Below are 21,319 nucleotides of genomic sequence, written 5' to 3'. Positions count from 1 at the left end.
GTAGTTCAAATGAACGGGCAAGGTTTCCATCTGCTCTGCCACCTGAAAAGGGAGCCAATAAAGGGCTCATATCTTCAGCCCACAAATACACTTGCAAGCTGCCAATACTCTTTGGTAATATTGTCCCCTCGTGGGACTACCTTGATCTGGGCAAGTGTGTTAGTTGTCCATGTGAAAAGCTACTTTTGCCTCTTTTCATGCCCCCACCCTTGCCAAGGTGTTTGGATTTTTCAGAGTGGTGGTACTTCTCCTTGGATCTGAATAGCACTGTTTGAGAACAAAATGTGGGCGTATTTTGGTACCTCGTTATTCATGTAATGGAGATCTAGCGGCTGCCCAAAAACCGTTTTCACTTTCTGCTGCACATCTTCATAGTGGACAGGCCGGGCAAAAGCGATAATTCTGAATGAGATAGAAAGATACTGATAATACAAGAAGAATGAGCTCTAAACAATCCATGCAACAAAAGCAATTACATAAGCAGCAGTGTTTTCCCTAAACTGTTAACCAACCATGTGCTGAGATTCTTAGGTGCTCATCAGCTTCACACACAATAATTGTGCATGAGAACTGACAAAATATCAATTTAGAAGATATTCTGGCATATAAACAGTATATACATTAATATACAACAAACACGAAAAAGCAAGCAAACAGAATTAAGAAAAATAAACATATGCTACTCTATACAGCATGTGTGTGATACCCTTGCAGTAATGCAAAAATATTATATGGTTGTATACTAATTGTGAAATTTGACTTTCCAAAGCCTAATAAATAGTGACCATAGTTCAAAAAATCTGTTTTAATGTTCATTTTGGGTTCTTTGATAGTATGTTTATTTGATCATATTTATAATTGTCCAGATTTTTCCAAACCAGTTTACTATTTTTGTGGGACCTCCAGCTCTCCATTTTTGGCGCTGCAGATTTTGGTAAGTTAACTATTATTTTGAGATCTACGCTTTGTACTTGATCTTCCAAGCATTCAAAGAATATTGCTTGAGCTCTCCATAACATGCATGTTGGAAAGCAAAGTTAACTTAAAAACCTACTATGTGCAACCATCTAAAAATGCTGTCTTCATTATTAAAAAAAAAACCCCACACACAACTCAGTAGTCTACAACATTTTTTATACAGTAATGAGAAACCAATCCAATAATAAACTGAAATTATAATACTTGGACACTGTGCACATAGCTTGGCTCACATCTGCACTGAAACTCCTTATGAAAGGCAAATAGCTCATTAAACACGCATAAGCATTTGAGCTTCCCCACCCCGCCACTGGGTTTTTTTAGAGCAGCAAAGTCATGATGGATTGGGGTAATTTTAGGCAGACCATTCCCGACTTAAATATTTGTGGTCAGATCTGGCAGCTTTGCTGAAATCAAACACATAGAAATGCATTTTGAGAGCAAGTCTTACATAGCTGCATAATTACTGCTTGCATACAATTGAGCTTTTCTTTTCAGTGGGTATGTAAGACAGCCATACCCTGCCGAGTCCCCCATTTCAAAGACACCTGCTTGGCCAGGAAAACATACAAGATGATCGCTAAGGGGGCTGGGGTTTCACTTCCAAGTTAGTTGCAGCACTGTGCTGTGTTGCAGCGTGGATCAGGCTGCTCCTGTTGTTGACAAGGATGAACTTCCAGTGCCCCCATGTTACTGGAAATGTAGCATCTCCTGGGTGTGGCTGCTTGTACATATTTGTCATTTTGAATTTCAAAGTGAAGGTTGCATTCAGCCAGGTTTTACTTCAAGATCCATTGAAATTAATTTACCTAAGCTATTCACGCCCAAGCACTTGGCCTTTTATTCTGATTCCTAAAAATATTTATGTACCACCATATCTTTTTAAAAAACACAAGCAGTTTACAGTTTATTTATATTTAATGAAAACATGTTAACATTTAAAATCAGAGTCCATCGACTATTATATAAATGTACTTTATTAATTGTCTGCATAAGCCTGGCAGCATAGAAAAGTCCTCACCAGATGTTTAAAGGTTGAAACAGAAAGCATCTGCCCCCAAACGTATAATCCCTACAAAACATGTGAATGTAAACCAACATGGTGCCCTCCAGATATAGTTGGACGACATCTCCCATTATCTGTGACCACTAGCCATGTGGACTGGGGCTGATGAGAATTGGACTAACCCCTGGAGGTCACCATATTTGGGAATAAGTTGTATTGAGCTCAGAGGTTAAGACAAATAAACATGTATTGAACTCACAGGGACTTCTAAACAGAAATGTCTACTCGCATCCTATGACAAGAATATCAAATGCTCCCAGAAATCTGGAATATTTCTGCACAGGTAAAGGTAAAGGTAAAGGTAAAGGTACCCCTGCCCGTACGGGCCAGTCTTGACAGACTCTGGGGTTGTGCGCCCATCTCACTCAAGAGGCCAGGGGCCAGCGCTGTCCGGAGACACTTCCGGGTCACGTGGCCAGTGTGACATCGCTGCTCTGGCGAGCCAGAGCCACACACGGAAACGCCGTTTACCTTCCCGCTGGTAAGCGGTCCCTATTTATCTACTTGCACCCGGAGGTGCTTTCGAACTGCTAGGTTGGCAGGCGCTGGGACCGAGCAGCGGGAGCGCACCCCGCCGCAGGGATTCGAACCGCCGACCTTTCGATCGGCAAGTCCTAGGCGCTGAGGCTTTAACCCACAGCGCCACCTGCATCCCAGGTACGTCTGCACAGGACTCACACATAAAATGTTTGTGCCTAGGAACTGAAGTTGGCTCTGCACAACCAACATCTTAAAACTATAATGCTGGTGTTCACAGATCAGGAGGTAAACAGTCTCCATACCAGTTACTCTGTACTTCCCTCGCATAACCCCACAGAAGAACAGGGATCCACATTTGGGCCATATATTCAAGATTGTGGATTAATGCATGAGCTACCCTGATGTTCTTATGTAAAACATGGGCAGATCTTTTCCGACCCTTTTCTTACTTAGTTAGAACTTTAAGACTGGATACCTCCCAATGTTTCTTCCTTAGAGAAGGCCTACTGAAATCAATGGACAGCCACTGATTTCAAGGTGTCTTCTCCGAATATCACTTAATTTTAACTATGTATGACAGGGAGGTACAGGGAGCCACATCTGGTGTCATAATGACAAGGTGAGTTAAGGTGACATTTTAGGGGAGGGTAAGTGACACCTGTTTATTTAATTAGGGTGGTATATAAATTCAATAAATAATAATAATTAAAACAGCTCAGGCTAATAAGGATACATTAGGGTCACTGCGTGTAGGAGCCAAACTCGGTAACATATTGTAACGCAGGAGAGAAATTCTAGGAGTTGGAAGTCCATAGAAAGGCTACTGTTCAGCACTACCCCTGCTAACGTACCCTACTTATGTATTTTTAATGATTGTTAATAAAAATGGTTACTTAAGCTGATAAAAAATACAAATCAAATACACACAAACAAACAGTACATTCTGTATTATTTTTCATTGCTCTCCTAACAAATTGAGTCAGGTTATCTAATGGGTATCGTAAACATTTGCAATTTCTACTGGATTCCAAATTCAACTACCTTATAAAGAATGCAACAGGATATTTCTTGTATTAGTCAGGATGTTGATTCCTCTAATTTATCACCGGTTATCAAGATTCTTTAGCAAACAACTAATCCCTTCATTAAAACCAGATTCAAATTATACTAAGCACACAAAATGTACCCAAAATATAGTTAAGTATGTGAAAAGAAGACAAAAACTTACCGCTTTTCCCCATTATATTCAAACTTTATCCGGATGTCATTCTGCAAAAGAAGAGATTGTTAGTTCACCTGCTATATGTTTGGGCATTTCCTTCCTTCCACAAAACAATAAAATATATTAGTGAGTTAACTACATAGCAGAAGTTGTGAATTTGTTTGGATCTGCTGTAACTACTCTGCAGTTAATTTTAATTTCTTCCCTTTCATGAACCCTGTTTGGTAAGCTATAATGTAATTTCCAACACAGGCCTTAAGACTATATGGCAAAACTGAGGTTAAGTCTCGGGGCACTTTGGAATTTTGAAGGGAAAAAAGGCATGTCGCTCCAGATTGTGGGTCAAACTAAATCTGATGCTAAGTGTTATTTTTAAAAAATAAAAATATCATCCACATCTTCAGAATATGGATGGTTTTATTGGGGTGAAATCAGAGGCCAATGTTTTTGAAGGAGGAGCACCAGACCTTCTTCTGTGTTGTCCCGTAAGGAAGGAGAAGGGGGTTCTCAAGGTGGCTGCTGGCTAGACCCCAGAATGTTAAAACCTTTGGGGCTTTTGGAGAGTGTGGACTGGAATAAATGTGGAGGAAATTCATTTAGCCTCCCCCGCATGGTATCATGGAAAGATTGCTACATCTCTGAAAAATTGGAGCTGAAATGCAGCACAACAGGGGAGGCATGCATCTCAGCCATGCAACTAGTCTTGGCACTGTCTTGGCCAGAGGTCACATGTGAGTAAGGATTATGAACCCCACAGCTTCCTCATAACCTATAGCCCCACTGAACGAAGTGTCCCAAGGTTCCTTTCAATGTATATCTCATGCATGCCTCCTCATGTTGGGTATGGTAGGAGGTTTGAGCACGGAATGTTCTTGTTTGCTTGTTTTGTTAACATAATTTAAAGGTAAAGGTAAAGGGACCCCTGATCATTAGGTCCAGTCGTGGCCGACTCTAGGGTTGCAGCACTCATCTGGCTTTGTTGGCCAAGAGAGCAGGCATACAGCTTCCGGGTCATGTGGCCAGAATGACTAAGCCGCTTCTAGCGAACCAGAGCAGCGCACGGAAACGCCGTTTACCTTCCCGCCAGAGCGGTACCTATTTATCTACTTGCACTTTGACGTGCTTTCAAACTGCTAGGTTGGCAGGAGCAGGGACCGAGCAACGGGAGCTCACCCAGTAGCAGGGATTCGAACCGCCGACCTGATCGGCAAGTCCTAGGCTCTGTGGTTTAACCCACAGCGCCACCCACGTCCCTTAACATATTTTACACACACCTAAAAATATAAATGTCTCCTCAATTTCTAACAGTACAGGACGGGGAAAAAGTTTGCTTACCTGAGCCTTTTTGTCCTCTGCTGCACACACACACTGGTTGCTCAGGACAGCTGAGTTGCTGGTACTGTGCTTTTTCTTAAATGGGAAGAAAAAATACAATGTTACATTTGTAAATGAAACAGGGAAAGCTGGACTTATAATTATGTTCCCCTCTGGTCAGCAAGCAGGAGAGTAGGCAGCAAGCAATAACTGCACCCTGTCCAAAAGATGGAGCTGCAGAAAAAAACTTGACCTCATTTGCAAGGAAGAGACTCATCTCAATTTCAGCAGAATCAATGTTACTAATAATCCAAGCCATCTGGAAAGCTACATAACCAACCATGACAAACAGGAGCGAAACATGAAAAAGACAACTCTTTGGACAGAAAGGCATCCAAATTGGTGCCTAGGTGAGGTTGGGACTGCACTCACACAAGCACAACTCTCTCCTATCACCTGTCTTCCCAGTGTGAGTGAGGCTGCCTGCTCTCCAACCTGCTGACCAGAGAATTTCACATTCTCTGTCTGGAAGCAAGAAAAGCAGGCAGCAAAAGAATGTCCAAAATAAGGCTTAGCGCTCACGTTAGGATAAGAGGAATTATAGTTGCTGTAGCACAGGTGGCTCACCTGTGTGCCTCCAGATGCTGCTGAACTTAAATTCCTACCACTCCTTGCCATTAGTCATGTTGGCTGGGGCTGATGGGAGTTGTGGTTCAGCAACATCTGGAGGCACACATTAGTCAGCCCTGGTTTACAGTATTAGCTGAAGGACTCTCCATGAAAGAAGGCATCTGCAGTGGCCAAGGTATTAAGTTTGAATATAAGTGAGGGACAGATAACGCTAATGGGATTTAAAGAAGCACTGTGAAAAACTAAGAAATATTGTCTAAAGGGAATAGAAAGAAAGATATAAATAATGTCAATATAAAATTAAGAAATGCGTAACTTAAATTATAACTACAGATGATTTACGGATAAGCTGGAGGAAGTCCTGAAAAGGAATAAGTTGTGAAATTTTGATGTGAAACTAATATGTTTTTTTTTCTTTTGATGTAAATTAATAAAAATTCATTTAAAAAATTTTTAAAAAAGGAATTAAGTTTGAATAGCTATGTTGAACTTTCACTACGGTCAAAAAATCTCAAAAGAGTTGGCAGATGAGTTTTCCTGCCACTGATTAGATTTTGAGCAAAGGGCTTAGCAATGAAAGAGGAGTTTAACCATGAAGGCTTGGAGCATTTATTATTGCAATAATCAGGAATGTTTCTCTGAAGGCAAGAGCAGAAAGCACTTTCTCTCTCTCTGTGTTAGACTGCTTATTTATAAGATACACTTTTAGTGTAAGACTCCCAGGGTGGTATACAATTTAAATAAGAAAAAAAAAACTTAATAAAAGCACAGGAGCAGTAGCTGGCACTGCCATCTGTGGGAGTAGGAGATAATTCTTTGCTGCCCTGGTCTCCTGCTTGCTGATGAAGGAAAAATTAAAATTACCTGTGCAATAATAAGAAAAGCAGTTGGAAGGCTAAAATCAGAGGCAGGGAAAAGGAGAAGAAAATCCAAAGCAAACATTCTAATTTCTAAATAACAAGACCACCCAACAAACGGCAAACATAAGGCACCACCTTCTGACCTGCCTTGGTTTTTATTAGGATAAAATTGTGAAATCCATTTGGCTCAGTAGGCATTATGTTAATAACAGCCAATTACAAGGCAGGCAAAACAGGAGCTTTCAGGAACATACTACCTACCTGTCTGTTTGAATGTGGAGAGTCTTTGGTTTTCATGCTTTCAAAACCAGACAATCTGGGGCGCCGGCTCATCTTGAGTGCAACCAAATCCTTCATGATAGATTTCAAGGCCTCCTGTTCATCTGTAACAATAAATGAGGAATTCTTTTGAGCAGACAACATTTGGATGGAGAGGGATCTTTCTTTCTTTCTTTCTTTCTTTCTTTCTTTCTTTCTTTCTTTCTTTCTTCTCTCAGTCCAATACACATCACACAAAGATGTTTTACATTCCTTGCAAATACAGTGGTACCTCTGGATGCGAACGGGATCCATTCCAGAGCCCTGTTTGCATCCCGAGTTAAACGTAACACGCGACTGTGCGCAGGTCGCGTTTCGCCGCTTCCACGCATGACGTCATTTTGAGCATCTGCGCATGCAGCGAAACCCAGGAGTAACGCGCTCAGTTACTTCCAGGTCGCCGTGGAGCGTAACCTGAAAACACTCAACCTGAAGCATATTTAACCCGAGGTATAACTGAACACTAAACTACACTTGCCTTTAAACATTTGGATCTCAAAAATAACTAGACTGATTCAATATTACCCAACGCTAGTTAGGGTCACTTTCCATTTCTTACGCTTATGCATCTATCCTAGCCTGTCTCTGCTTCCTCCTCTTCAGTACTGTCAAAATTTGCCTTTTCCTAACTATCTACTGGGGTGGGGAGAGAACCACTTTGTTGTGCTGGTACACCCGAAACTAACCTCTTTAACTTTCAACTCAGGTTTCCTCTTGCTTTGCACAACAACACTGAGGTCTTAAAGCTTTTCACCTCTCCATCCTTGCCCCTATCTTCCCTTATTGTACTTCTACCCCTCCACTCAGTTAATCTATTTGTGGCTTTTGCATCTTCTGGCAAGTCTACTTCCAAAGCCTGGAACAGTTCTCCCACTTCTCTACACATCAAGCTAAGGTCTTTTCTTTGTAAAGCCTTTCCAATACCATCATATTACCTACTTTCCAAAACCTTTTGATGTGATACTATGACTCGCTGTCAGAACATTTTATCAAACACTGCCTTCCACTGACTTTTTAGAGGCATTAAATGCTAAAGAATGGTAACAAGGTCACATCTTAGTTCCATGCAATCTGCAGTAAACAGTTGGTCATGTATATTAAATACTAGTCTGAGCATCTTCTCTTCTCAATAAGAGCACATGGCTGCATTTTGCTTTTAAGCTAGACCGTCTTTGCTTTGCATTGTCAGAACACCTGACATATAAATGGAGAGTCCTTAATGGTTCAGTGAAAATGGATCCTTTTTACTCGATGTGGTATAGATTTCTCTCCTATGCGAACTCAACTGAACAGCCCACTAAACTCCCTGCTCTACAGACAAGTATGTGGAGAGGTTTTACTGAGAACTAAATTGGCCCACCTTTTTCTTCTCATATGCAACAACTGAATGTGGCACTGTATTTTCTGTAGTTTACTGGGATTGAATTGGCTATTTTCTGTAGCTTATTGGGCTTTTTACCCTGCGTCTGTCTCTGTATTTTATTTTTCTACTTTTACATGTCTTTTTATTTGCCATATCCATCATTTTTATTGTAGTCATACTTTGGTCCTCTAACAGAATCTGTTTCGGAAGTCTGCTTGACTTCCGAAAATGTACAAAAACCAAGACGCAGCTTCCGATTGGCTGCAGAAGCTTCCTGCACTCAACTGGAAGCAGTGAAAGCTGCGTCAGACATTCAGCTTCCAAAAAACATTTGCAAACCAGAATACTCACTTCTGGGTTTGCAGCGTTTGGGAGCCAAAACATTCAAGTTGCAAGGCATTCCAGAACCAAGGTACAACTGTATTCTATGTTTATTCCACTAGAGATCTACAGCCACTGTGTCAATATCTTGTTTCACTAATTACAGGAAACCCTTCAAAATACTTATTCAATGGCCTGCTCATCCATTATCAAAGAATATACAGAGGCACTACAGTCATATAGTTGATTACATAGTCTGTGTCTCTTATGCATTCACTGATCCCTATTAACAATAGTGATGATACAAGTCCCACCAAACCCAATGCAACTTATATCTGAATAATCACATATAGGATTGTGTGTTAGACTGCTTGTCTGTCTGCCAGCAGGTACTAGAATAACGGTTATATAAGCAATCATATTAGCAGCCCAGTGTCAAAATAATTGTTTTGCAAATCCAGCTGTTCAAGTAAACATCTCACAACTGCAGTATGGAATATAAATTAAGGGGTTTTGGTTTGGTTTTTCCAAAAAGTAATTGGGAAGTTAGAAAGTTTATTGGGTGATGTGTTACAGTATGGTTACAGTGAAGCTGTGCTGGCAATTACATAAATAATGCTGCAAAAACAAGGCAGGTTCCCAGATCCCATTTTCATGTTCGGATTGGATTCCTCTTCACTGTCCAGTAAGACACTAAGATCAAGAAGAGTAACCTGGTTAGTTATTGGTTTGTGGTGGGCTTTTTCAATGCTGGCACTGACGTTGTGAAATATATGCCCAGATTAAAAATGAGAGGTCCCATTGTATTGAAAAAACACTTTTTACCCAGGCATTCCCTTGATCTCTCAACCAGTCCTATTTAAATTGCTATGCTGTTTTCATGTGATTGTTTTACTGCATATTTTAATGGAACTGTTTCACTGTGTATTTTAACAATTTTGCATTTTTATGGTGCATTTTAACCATGTTGCGCAATTGGTTTTTACATTTGGAAGCTGCTTATAGGCCTTATAACTATGTAAATAAATAAAGGGTACATTAGGCCAATAAGATCACACAGTGAACTTTAGGGACCTAGTATGCCTAGCCCTAGTACTTTAGTATGCCTAGCCCTAGTCCAACATTCTAAATACTACATCAAAGTGGTTCCTGCAGTTCACGGCAAAAGGCAGAGTTATTGTAAGAGGTTTTGCAAAAGTATATCATCAGAATATGTGATGATGTACCACCGAAGATGCACTATGCCAGGTGCTGCATAAATCAGAAGTGGGGAAGTGAAGTAATATATTAGAGACATGCCAAAGGAGTGGCAACACTTAATGCAATCTCAATTATATCAAGTAGGCCCAAGGTTTTCACTGCTGCAGAGATGCAGATCTGTGGTCACAAACCATGAGTATTAACTCAAAAATGTATTCAGGACCATCCTCCTCCACAGAAAACAAATTAGCCTGCCCCAGCACGTGTTGAAAAAGGACCAGCTCTTTTTATACTCCTATAGGGTTGTCAATTGCTCAATGGCTGCAATTCTAGACCCACTTGTTATAAAGGGAGGGCTCAAACTGAATTCCAGTTAAAAAGCGAATTGCTTAATCTGCAATTAGTTACAGATCTAGTATCAAATGTCATGTTATCCCATTCCTGCCACCACTCATGTGTAGCTTTGATTTTTCTGTTACCAACTAGACTGGGGAGCTGTCCAACAGGCCAGAGAGCTTAATGTTTTTAGGAATGTGCTCTTCAATTTCTTCTTCATTCCTTGCTGTCAGCTTGTATTTCTTTTAGCTAAGTTTGTGTTCCTTCTTGTTCTCATTAGAACAAGACTGATATTTTCTGAAGGAATCCTTATTACCTCTAATGGCTCCCTTGATTTATCTCTCAGGTGGAAGATGAAGATGCTAACCAGCTACCTTCATGCCTTCCAGGTCTCTCTAGACCTTCAGGAGATGATGTGTCGGTAGAGCACACCAGAAAGCATGGGAGATGGACTCCCAGTCTCCTGGGAAGATTATTTACCACAGGGTTTTGGGGTGTTTACCGTTGTGTTTGTGTCTTCAAGGCAAACTAAAGCATCTGCATTTGAAGTTGTTCTCCATGTCTACTCTTGCTCAGATGACCTCAATGAATTGGAACCTGTAATGTACTTTCAGCCAGATTAGCTTTAGATCACAGACAGAGAACAAATTAGATTTCTGAGCTTCTATACTGCAAAAAAATCCATTATCTATGTAGTAAAATGCATTTCATCATACATGGTTTTGTCAGTAAAGCAATTTTCTACTATACAAAGGACCTGAATGTTCCCATCAATATACTATTAGAAACTGACATGACCAAACTACAGGATTTTGTATTTTTAAAGTGAATTTCTTTGCTATTTTAGGCATCTGGGCATGCGAAAAAGTGATTTCCGGCGCCGTGGACATGCACAGACGCATGGGGATTCGCCGAGTGGGCGGCTTGGTTCAGGGGCAGCTCATGGGCTGGTTAAGCGACCATCATGGGCTGCTTCCGGCCCATGGGCCTTAGGTTGCCGACCACTGCTCTATACTGTATATTAATCTTATGCTCCTCTACCACCCGCCTCCTACATGGCCAACATAAACTTTGCACTCCAATGCAAAAAATCATTATTTACAAAAAAGCAAAGTATTGCAAGAAACCTAGAACATAAGGTAATATGGCTGAACTGACTTTCTGGGGTGGGGGAAGGAACATTTAAAACAGCATCTTGTTAAGACAGTGATGGACACAAATGCTTCTTCGTGCTTTCCTTATAACTGCTGGTCTACAATATTAACTTTCTGACCCATGAAAAGCTATACTTGTCCACTCCCCTGTTTCATGTACAGCTACAATTAAGGCCTGCATAGAAGTCAAAGTATACCTTCCAAGGAAGTTTTGTTTGCTTTCTCTAGTAGGTCATCAGGGAAATAATACATGTAACCTGACAAATGTCATGGATTCATTTTCATGTTTGAGACAATGAACAGATAATCCAGAAATGACTATAAATGAAGGTTTGGCAGTTGTTGAACAGTGTAGAGAGGCAGAATTTTGCAAGGTCTCCAGTAGGTCTGGGAGAAACAGTTCAGCTTTGTGCTGGAATGATGTTGTTCAGGAAATGCTTTTCATGTTTTAAAATCCACACTCCACTTTATATCATTGATAAAAAGGAACTGGTACATACAAGGAAAGCTACTGTGTTGTGTCAAATGTTTATTTTGGTTAACATTTAGAACTCAACATTTCTTCTTCAACAAGGATGCAAACTAACAAAACTATAAACTAACAAGAGTAGAAACACTTCCAGAACTTTTGTAAATACCGGAAGCCTGCAGACCACTATGCTTGTGCAAGAAAGGAAAACTGAGCAATATTCATTTATTTGTCTTACAAGAATTCTGACACAGAAAAGTCAAGCTTCAAGGCACCTGGGAACCTCCTACAAAATAGACAGCTGTAGTTTCAAATGAATAAAATCCACAGATACATTAACTCTATGCTTCAATTCATGCTTATACAGATGCAAGTTCCCGGTGTTCAATTGGGCTTATTCCATGATATAGCAAAGTAGGGACAAGCTTTTATGATGTTATTTGAAGTGCAAATGCTTATGGGATGGGATCTTTATCTTGTGAACTGCCCTAATTATCTTGTGAACCACTTTGAAATCTTCAGATGAAGGGCAGTATATAAATTTAATAAATCATCTTCATCATCATCACCACAAATCCTGTTTAAGTGAGAAGCTGAATGACATAAACCAAACAGAGCTAGCACTACTCAACTATGTCAAACAACTGTCACATCTTCATGCGAAAGTGAATCACATTCATGACAACAAGCATTATTTCTTTAAAATCATACTGTGCTATTTGTAAACAAGCTGTTGCTCTATAATAGACTAATCTTTATAGAGTGGTACTTCCGGTTACGAACTTAATTCATTCTGGAGGTCCGTTCTTATCCTGAAACCATCTTAACATGAGGCCTGGGCCTCTGGTGTGCAACTTCCACTCACATCCTGGGGCAAAGTTTGCTTCCAGGAGCACCTACTTATGGATTAGCGGAGCTCGTTACCCGAAGCGTTCGCAAGGAGGATGGTTCGTAACCAGAGCTATTACTGTAGACTGTAAGTTTAAAAGACAGATTGGAAAAGTAGATGAGTAACTGCACAATACTTAGTGTATCTACTCAGAGGTAAATCTCAAGGAACTTATTTTGCAGTCAGTGTGCTTATGATTGTGACCTGAATCTCAACACTGTAGTGGAAAGTTAAATTTCTTTCTTGCAGAAAAAGGAATGCATTTGAGGTGCTGCTGACCCCTTTTATGTAATAAAGAATGACATTCTCAAACCCATGTTTCCAAACTTGGCTTTATCCATGGAAATAAATGCTTCTGACCTTGCAATGTATACTATGTTTTTAAACATTTAAGCCATTACAGAAAGTGCACTAAATTCCAATTTACTGGCAGAAATAGACTGTTAAAAATGTAATACTGAAGGAGGGTGAGACATTAGAGGAAAACTGAGAAATACTGGAATCTACCTTTGGATCTTGGAATACAGTGGTGCCCCGCAAGATGAACGCCTCGCAAGACGAAAAACCCGCTAGACGAAAGGGTTTTCCGTTTTGGAGGCGCTTCGCAAAACGAATTTCCCTATGGCGTTGCTTCGCAAGACGAAAAAAATCTTGCATCCCCCCGTGGGTTTTTTTCGCTTTTTTCGCCCTTTTCTTAAGCCGCTAAGCCGCTTATCAGCTGTTCCGCTGATAAGCCGCTTGACAGCTGATCGCTGGAAGCCGCTTGACAGCTGTAGCGCTAATCCGCTAAGCTGTCAATGGGCTTGCTTCTCAAGACGAAAAAACCGCTAGACGAAGAGAATCACGGAACGGATTATTTTCGTCTTGCGAGGCACCGCTGTAATTATAATTATAAATCTAAATCAATTACAGGGTTAACTGTAAAGCTAATAAAGGTAATTAAAAATCCTGTTTGCTAACTTTTGTGAATATAGCTTAATATCATTTATCTTATTGTTAATGGATTCAACAACTCAGTCTAAAATGGAAGATAGCCAGATCTACTATATATTTTGGAAAGTGGTTTATCTACTATGCTTTTGGATCTTGTAAGATATCCTTAAGATGGTTTCTGAGATCAAGAAGCAGGTTTTCATCTATGTTTGGCACCATTCTGAATCAAAATGGTGGACTGAAACTTTCAAACTGCACTGTTTTTAAATTCCACTGATGTTTTGTTTTCTTATAATTTCAAAGCAACACCAAGTATGAGGCTGCAAGTAGTTTATAAAGAAATGATATCATGGAAATCCCTGAAAATGGCTGAAATGTTGAAAGAGGAAACTCAACTGTTGAAATAAAAAACTGACGCCTGTCATAGCTAGACAAGTAACTTTGTCTTTAGGGTTGTTAACAGGCAAGAAAATGCAATTTAGTGCTCGACTCACTTTACTTCCTGTAATTTAACTATGTTTGTAGGTATTTTTTTCAAGATCTAAAAGTTATTTCTAAATTTCAGCACTGGCAATGCAGTTTGTCTACTTAAGGCTGTAGAAATAAGTTCTGCACACTGAGCGTATTTTCTACATTTCTCTCCAGGCCAATGTTGAATACTTTGGCTGAGAGGTTTCCATCTATTTTATCATGATTTTCTTCACAAATAGTTAAATAAAAAAATTATATATTGGAATTAGGTTGTAGTCTTTTGAACATTAGTCACCTTTGGGGAAAATTAGTTTGGACCTCCTGCTTTTTTCAGCGAAGGTAAGCAAAATGGTTGCCATGGAAATATCTTTCTATTTCAGCAACTTTATTATTGGAACACTGATGTGTTTTACTTGCATGAATGAGTACTCCAACCATGTGTTGTATTATTTAAGCTTTTTTATTACTTTACTTTTGCTATGTCTATAGCATTGTCAATGACCAAATAGCATTCTGTTCATGGAAGGTGCCTCCCACCAATTTGAGGTGATCCCCTTTCCTTCTTCAACCCTATGCAACAGCCCACCAAATTCAGGAGGATACCACAGTCCTCAGGAAAAGTTTTGTTAAATTGTTTTTATTAAAGATTTTCTTTATACGGGGCTAATAGGGCGGTTGGAGAGGAGACTGGCCTAAAAAGTCACTTTCCACATCTTCTTCCAAGCCATTCCCCCCCCTAAATCGGGTCACTGAACTCTCAATCATATCAATCATTTGGGTCTGAGAAAAGCTAAACTGGGTTTTATATACTTTTAACTGGAATTCATAATGAAACTCAGAATGATTACAGTATTTGTTTCCTCATTCAACAGCATGCATGAGAAATGATCCAATACAACATTAAATTATAATATACAGATGCCACTTTCTTATTAATAGATATGGTTGTATCCAATGAAGTTATCTCATTAGTGCAAGGACTTACTCTCCTTGCATCCCCTCCAAATCTGCTCTAGAAGGGAAACCCCCCCCCCCCCAGTGCATGGGTAGAAAAGTCCTGTTGCAAAGGTGGGAATCTTTGTACTAACTGAGCAGCTTTGTTGTATACAGCCCACAGCGCAAGAATCCAAAATCTGTCAACATAAAAAATGCATATGGCCTGTCAGAGTTGATTACCCCTTCCATAAACCCAGAAGGTTTTATGTTGGGGTTGTTTTTTTTAATAAAAAAAACCTGAATAAATGTCTCTCTCTGTTCAAAGGGGGAGCATGAATGGGAGAAAACTGCAGTATTCCAATTATAGAACACAGCCTAACTTCTAACAGTTTCCAACTCCATATTTTGATTCCAATACTTGAGAATAAACTCAATGGTGCTCATTTCTAAGTAAATATACATAGATTCAACTTGTAATATACATCAAGCATGAAGTTACCAGATCACTGTGGCTAGGCCATGGGTAGGCAAACTAAGGCCCGGGGCCCAGATCCGGCCCAATCACTTTCTAAATCCGGCCCGCAGACTGGTCCAGGAATCAGTGTGTTTTAACATGAGTAGAATGTGCCCTTTTATTTAAAATGCATCTCTGGCTTGTTTGTTCGTGGGGCCTGCCTGGTGTTTTTACATGAATAGAATGTGTGCTTTTATTTAAAATGCATCTCTGGGTTATTTGTGGGGCATAGGAATTGGTTCATCCCCCCCAAAAAAAAATATAGTCCGGCCCCCCACAAGGTCTGAGGGACAGTGGACTGGCCCCCTGCTGGAAAAGTTTGCTGACCCCTGGGCTAGGCTATCCCTGTCCAGGAACACGCACAACAGGTGAACCAACTGAAGCCCTTTATCTTCCCATTTGTTGTTTTTTAACACACATACACACTTCAGCTTGCAATTTGATCTGGTTTTCTACTTCTTCTCTACTGTTTCCCCCCCCTGCTATAATTTTGTATGCTGTTAACATTAGTTTGGGGTTTTGTAAGTTGCCCTGCACATTTTTTTGAAGTGCAGGATATAAATTTACCAACTAACTTAAGTTCTGTTGCACTCTATGGGAGGTAGATTGAACCTTTGGTCTCAATTTAGCAAGGCCTCCCTTGCATCCTTAATTATTTATTGTTTTATTTAAGATGATTAACAGAAAGACTAAGTAGCACCTACAAGACCACACAGTTGCCTCTTAAATTAAAATATTGCAAAACCACCTAACAGCTATGAAAATGTAACCACATCCATAACCTAGATCAGGTTTTTGTCTCCAACCATCCAGACACAAAAATTTGCATTAGTTGAATGTTTGCGAGAGGAAAGCCCAACATGCAAGCCCCAAATGATCAAGGCACCAATATAACCAGGTGTCATCACAGGAGCACTGAATGATTTTAATTCAGGTTTTCCATATTGGAGGCATATGCACTGTAGATTTTAAAATCCCTTCAGATGACAAAAGTACAGCGGTGCCTCGCAAGACGAAAATAATCCGTTCCGCGATTCTCTTCGTCTAGCGGTTTTTTCGTCTTGAGAAGCAAGCCCATTGACAGCTTAGCGGATTAGCGCTACAGCTGTCAAGCGGCTTCCAGCGATCAGCTGTTAAGCGGCTTATCAGCGGAACAGCTGATAAGCGGCTTAAGAAAAGGGCAAAAAAAGCGGAAAAAACCCGCGGGGGGATGCAAGATTTTTTTCGTCTTGCGAAGCAACGCCATAGGGAAATTCGTTTTGCGAAGCGCCTCCAAAACGGAAAACCCTTTCGTCTAGCGGGTTTTTCGTCTTGCGAGGCGTTCGTCTTGCGGGGCACCACTGTACTTGCTTACAGGTTTACTCACACACTAAAAAGCATGGTCAGTCCTCTTCATACTGTATTTTAGGTGAGCGTCCACTTTTCTACACACTTCTTATCAGTGAGTGGATCCATTTCTATGCCCAGCTAATAGGCACAGGACCAACACTACAAGATTTATTACCTTCAATGTATTTTTCAAGTAATGGTGTCATCTATAACCTGTGGCTGAATCTGAACAAACACCTTGTATTATACCTGATGAAGTAATTTTAGGGCAATGCCAACTTTGTTGGAAAATGCATGCTTCCTCATATCACAAAGAACTGATTTTCTGAAGGTTCCCTAGATTTTAAAGCAGAGAGCATGTGTCACTCTCCCATAGAACATAACTCCCACCAGTTCATTCCTCTTTGAGTTCAGAGTGCATCCCACTTTTGGGTCACTGTAGCATTAGCCAACAGATTCAGTTTGCATATTTTAATATTTTCAGGACAGGTAGTATGCAAAACAGCCAAAGCTCAGAATTCAGCTAATTCACACGAACCACAACAAATTACATTATGCCAACCTCGGAGGAGTATCTCACTTAAAAGTATAACACTTCCAGCCTATTCATCTACAAAGGAGTAAAAATAACTTTTATGCTATTACCTCCTTTAATCATATACAACTTCACTTAAAATGTGAACAAAGTGGACTAGAGCCTTTGGAGTACTTTTCAAATACAATCTCCTCTCTCTCATTCACACAAACACATTTAGTGTGTATCAAACTGTAGCATAGGGAGGTTAATACATACATGATTTTTGCAAGACCAAAATTCAAGTTTCATCCATCCTGCAAGCCACCCCAATCTGACTGAAAGTGTTATATGCCTTAGGCAACTCCTTTAACAAAATGAATAGCACATCCGCAACCTCTTCAGAACTCAAGACCTGCTGAGCTACCAACATTTTAAAAGTACTGTCTAGATTTTTCTCAACTTTATTGTTTCATCTCCTTGAAGTTCCTTCTCCTTACAATCAAGTGGTGTGTAGATTTTACGAAACAAATAAAGTGAAATAATGAATAAATAAATAAAACAGCAAAAACGTAACAAGACATACTAAGCTACCCGATCCTTGCCAGGACAAACAGAGAAAAGAGAACACTATTATACTTTGCCTGTGATTGTCTCCTCAAAGCATTTCAACAACGGGTGCTTGCAAACCAAAAGTTTAGCTAGTTCAAGGATGGAGATCACCTGTTGCCCTCCAGCAGTTTATCATGGGGCCATTAACACAACCAGACCCCGCCAAATAGCAGCGCTAAACATAAGGTCAATGCCTCTGGCTGTAAGGTTGATGGTTTGAGCCCACTCAGGGATGGCTGCGGGCAGGATGCCTGCTTTGCAAGGGGGTTGGACTAGATGACCCTCGGGGATCACTTCCCACTCTACGATTCCCCCCTCCCACCAGGGAAAACCAAACAAACTGCCTGTCCTCCTTGCTACTCTGGAGATGATGCTACTCATCTGGAGATGATGGATGGCGGCTAAAAGATTGAGGTTGAATCCTGACAAGACAGAAGTACTGTTTTTGGGGGACAGGAGACGGGCGGGTGGAGGACTCCCTGGTCCTGAATGGGGTAACTGTGCCCCTGAAGGACCAGGTGCACAGCCTGGGAGTCATTTTGGACTCACAGCTGTCCATGGAGGCACAGGTCAATTCTGTGTCCAGGGCGGCTGTCTACCAGCTCAATCTGGTACACAGGCTGAGACCCTACCTGCCTGCAGACTGCCTCACCAGAGTGGTGCATGCTCTGGTTATCTCTCGCATGGACTACTGCAATGCACTCTATGTGGGGCTACCTTTGAAGGTGACCCGGAAACTACAACTAATCCAGAATGCGGCAGCTAGACTGGTGACTGGAAGTGGCCGCCGAGACCATATAACACCGGTCTTGAAAGACCTACACTGGCTCCCAGTACATTTCCGAGCACAATTCAAAGTGCTGGTGCTGACCTTTAAAGCCCTAAACAGCCTCGGTCCAGTATACCTGAAGTAGCATCTCCACCTCCATCGTTCTGCCTGGACACTGAGGTCCAGCGCCGAGGGCCTTCTGGCGGTTCCCTCGCTGAGAGAAGCCAAGTTACAGGGAACCAGGCAGGGGGCCTTCTCGGTAGTGGCACCCGCCCTGTGGAACGCCCTCCCACCAGGTGTCAAAGAGAAAAATAATTACCAAACTTTTAGAAGACATCTGAAGGCAGCCCTGTTTAGGGAAGCTTTTAATGTTTAATGGGTTATTGTATTTTAGTGTTTTGTTGGAAGCCGCCCAGAGTGGCTGGGGAAACCCAGCCAGATGGGCGGGGTATAAATATTATTATTATTATTATTATTATTATTATTACTCGAGTTTGACCGACTTCCTCCCACGGTATTACCTCCCTCCGAGCTGCCCTCAATAGGAAAGCGCGCGCAGCCTCAGCGAAGCCTATTTAACCCCTCACATCCCTATTAAACATATTTAACCCCCCATCCCTATTAAAGGCAGCCCCCCCTCCCTCAGGGCTTCCTTGACGACTCCCCCCCAACGCCGCCCCGACGTCAATACGTCGTCGGCCTGACGCCCGCAGCTCCCCTCACGACGGCCACCGGCCGAGTTCCCTCACCCATCTTGGCGGCCGGTTGGGGAGGGGGCGGGGGAAGCGCCTCTGGGGATGTGGGCGCCGTCAGCCGGTCGCCCCCCGCCGCCCGCTCTTCTTTCGCTCCGTCTTTCCCCTCCGCGCCGCTTCCTTCCTTTTCCTCCCTCACAACAGCCGCCTCCGCCTCCGCCTCCGCCGCCTCATTCCAAGGCTTGGGCCTCAGGTGCCCACTTCGGCCAAGTCCTTCCGAAGGCCGCGGGCGGACGGGCAGGCAAGGCAGCGGCTCCTCCTCCTCCTCCCGCGCCCGCCTTCCGTCGGTCTGTTCGACTCCTTCCTTCGGCGACGCAAAGACTCCCCTCTCGGCGCGGAGGTTCTGAGGCAAAGCCTCGTAACCGCTCGCGCATGCGCGCTGCCTTGGCTTGAAACACACGCGCGCGCACTCACAAAACCGCCCACCCGCGAAACGGTTTTTTTTTTAACTCCCTGTCCCTCAGAGAAGGCAGGAAGCGCGCGTGCGCTTTGGCGGAGTAAGGCGGAGCCTCTGCCGCAACTTGTCAATTGTAACGAGAGAAGCGGGCAATAGGAGGAAGATCTCGGCCAATCAGGCTATTCCCTTTGCGCCCCACCCACCTCCTCTTTCACCCTCCCAAACGCACGTGGGCAGTCTGGTCCCAAGTCTCGAAAGGGACATTTATCCTCGTGAACAACTACAAGATCAGCCTAGCCAGGATTTTTGTTGGGGGTGGGGAGGGCAGGACTTGGTTGGAGGGGACAGGGCTTTTGTTGGGGGGAGGGCAGAACCGATGTGACTGGTCAATTTCTATTGTTTTACTTGATCTAGGGGGGCTCGCTAAGCCAGTGAAGATCAGTATATATTTGAAGGAGCAGCTCCCTTCACCACCAATAAAATTCATAGTGAGGCCTCCACACCCTATACAAATGTAATCAGTTTGCTGTTTGGTTTGTGAGTTTTTTGGGTTGCCTTGGGCAAGACCCAGCGACGACTAATAATAATAATAATTAATCTATTTGGTAGAACTAGTTACCTTGCAATCCTAACCACACCAATTCAGCGTCAGCCCTATTGAATTCAGTAAGTCTTATTCCTAAATAGGTAAACTCCTATTATACATTTCTTCAAAAGCATTTAGCTTTTATAAGACTCTTGTAGAACAGGTTGTTATTTTAAGATGCATCAGTTAACTGATTTATGGAATTTTTTCATGTTACCAACTTTGCCATCTTTTCAGGGACAGCAAAGCCTTTATTCTCCAGATCATTTGCTCATCCTCATGCTGGAAGCTGGTGGATATTTCATGTGTGTCTTTATTATTATTATTACCATTTTTTTACTCTGTTTTTGTATTGTTTTAATGAACTTCCCATTGCATATTGTGTCTTTGCCTTTTAAGGTACTGTAAATTGCTGTAGGACTTCTTTTGGGTGTGCAAGAGATGTAATACTGTATACTACCTGAATGATAATAAACTTACTAGTACCTTTCCGGTGTGTTTTTAAAAGTTTTTAACAATGCAAAAGATCCTGCTCCTTTCTACATCAGCATTTCAAGTTGACGGAAAGTTCAGAATGGCTTCTACTGGGGGTCACACCATAAACAACCTTTATAAGCCTCTTTCTTGTTTAGCAATGTGTCGTTGCAAGACAGGAACAGAAAATGCAATTCCTGCACATTAGCATTCATTTGTAAGGCTAGATTTTCTTCCCCCAAAATAAAAGCTTCTGGCCACTTTCATTTATAGACTTGTATGATGGATTATTTTATAAGTGACACTCTTTCATATTTCTGGAACCATGGAAAAATACATTTTTAAGACTGTTCTCTTGTTAAGTGAATGTTTAACAAGATAAAAAGAACTGTCTGGGTCTTATTCATGCCTTCCCCCTTACATCACCATGCA

At 41.6% G+C, this 21,319-nt stretch overlaps 1 protein-coding gene across 1 annotated transcript in view; it reads right to left on the bottom strand.

The window, feature by feature from the left end:
* Nucleotides 1-19,929, bottom strand: part of MAP3K3 (mitogen-activated protein kinase kinase kinase 3) — a 38,208-nt gene extending 18,279 nt beyond the window's left edge. Inside the window, exons 1-5 of the mRNA XM_083709383.1 lie at nt 19,428-19,929; nt 6,812-6,933; nt 5,082-5,156; nt 3,753-3,793; nt 303-402 (exon numbers count right to left, since the gene is read on the bottom strand). Of these exons, the coding sequence (XP_083565509.1) occupies nt 303-402; nt 3,753-3,793; nt 5,082-5,156; nt 6,812-6,933; nt 19,428-19,431 (342 nt within the window). The 5' untranslated portion in view covers nt 19,432-19,929. The remainder of the gene's footprint in view (nt 1-302; nt 403-3,752; nt 3,794-5,081; nt 5,157-6,811; nt 6,934-19,427) is intronic.
* Between the last annotated feature and the right edge of the window lie 1,390 nt (nt 19,930-21,319).

The sequence above is a fragment of the Podarcis gaigeae genome (assembly GCF_964106915.1).
Source record: "Podarcis gaigeae genome assembly, chromosome: 13".
Classification (NCBI taxonomy): domain Eukaryota; kingdom Metazoa; phylum Chordata; class Lepidosauria; order Squamata; family Lacertidae; genus Podarcis; species Podarcis gaigeae.
The sequence above is the reverse complement of the archived record's forward strand: the minus strand, read 5'-3'. Positions and strand labels throughout refer to the sequence as shown.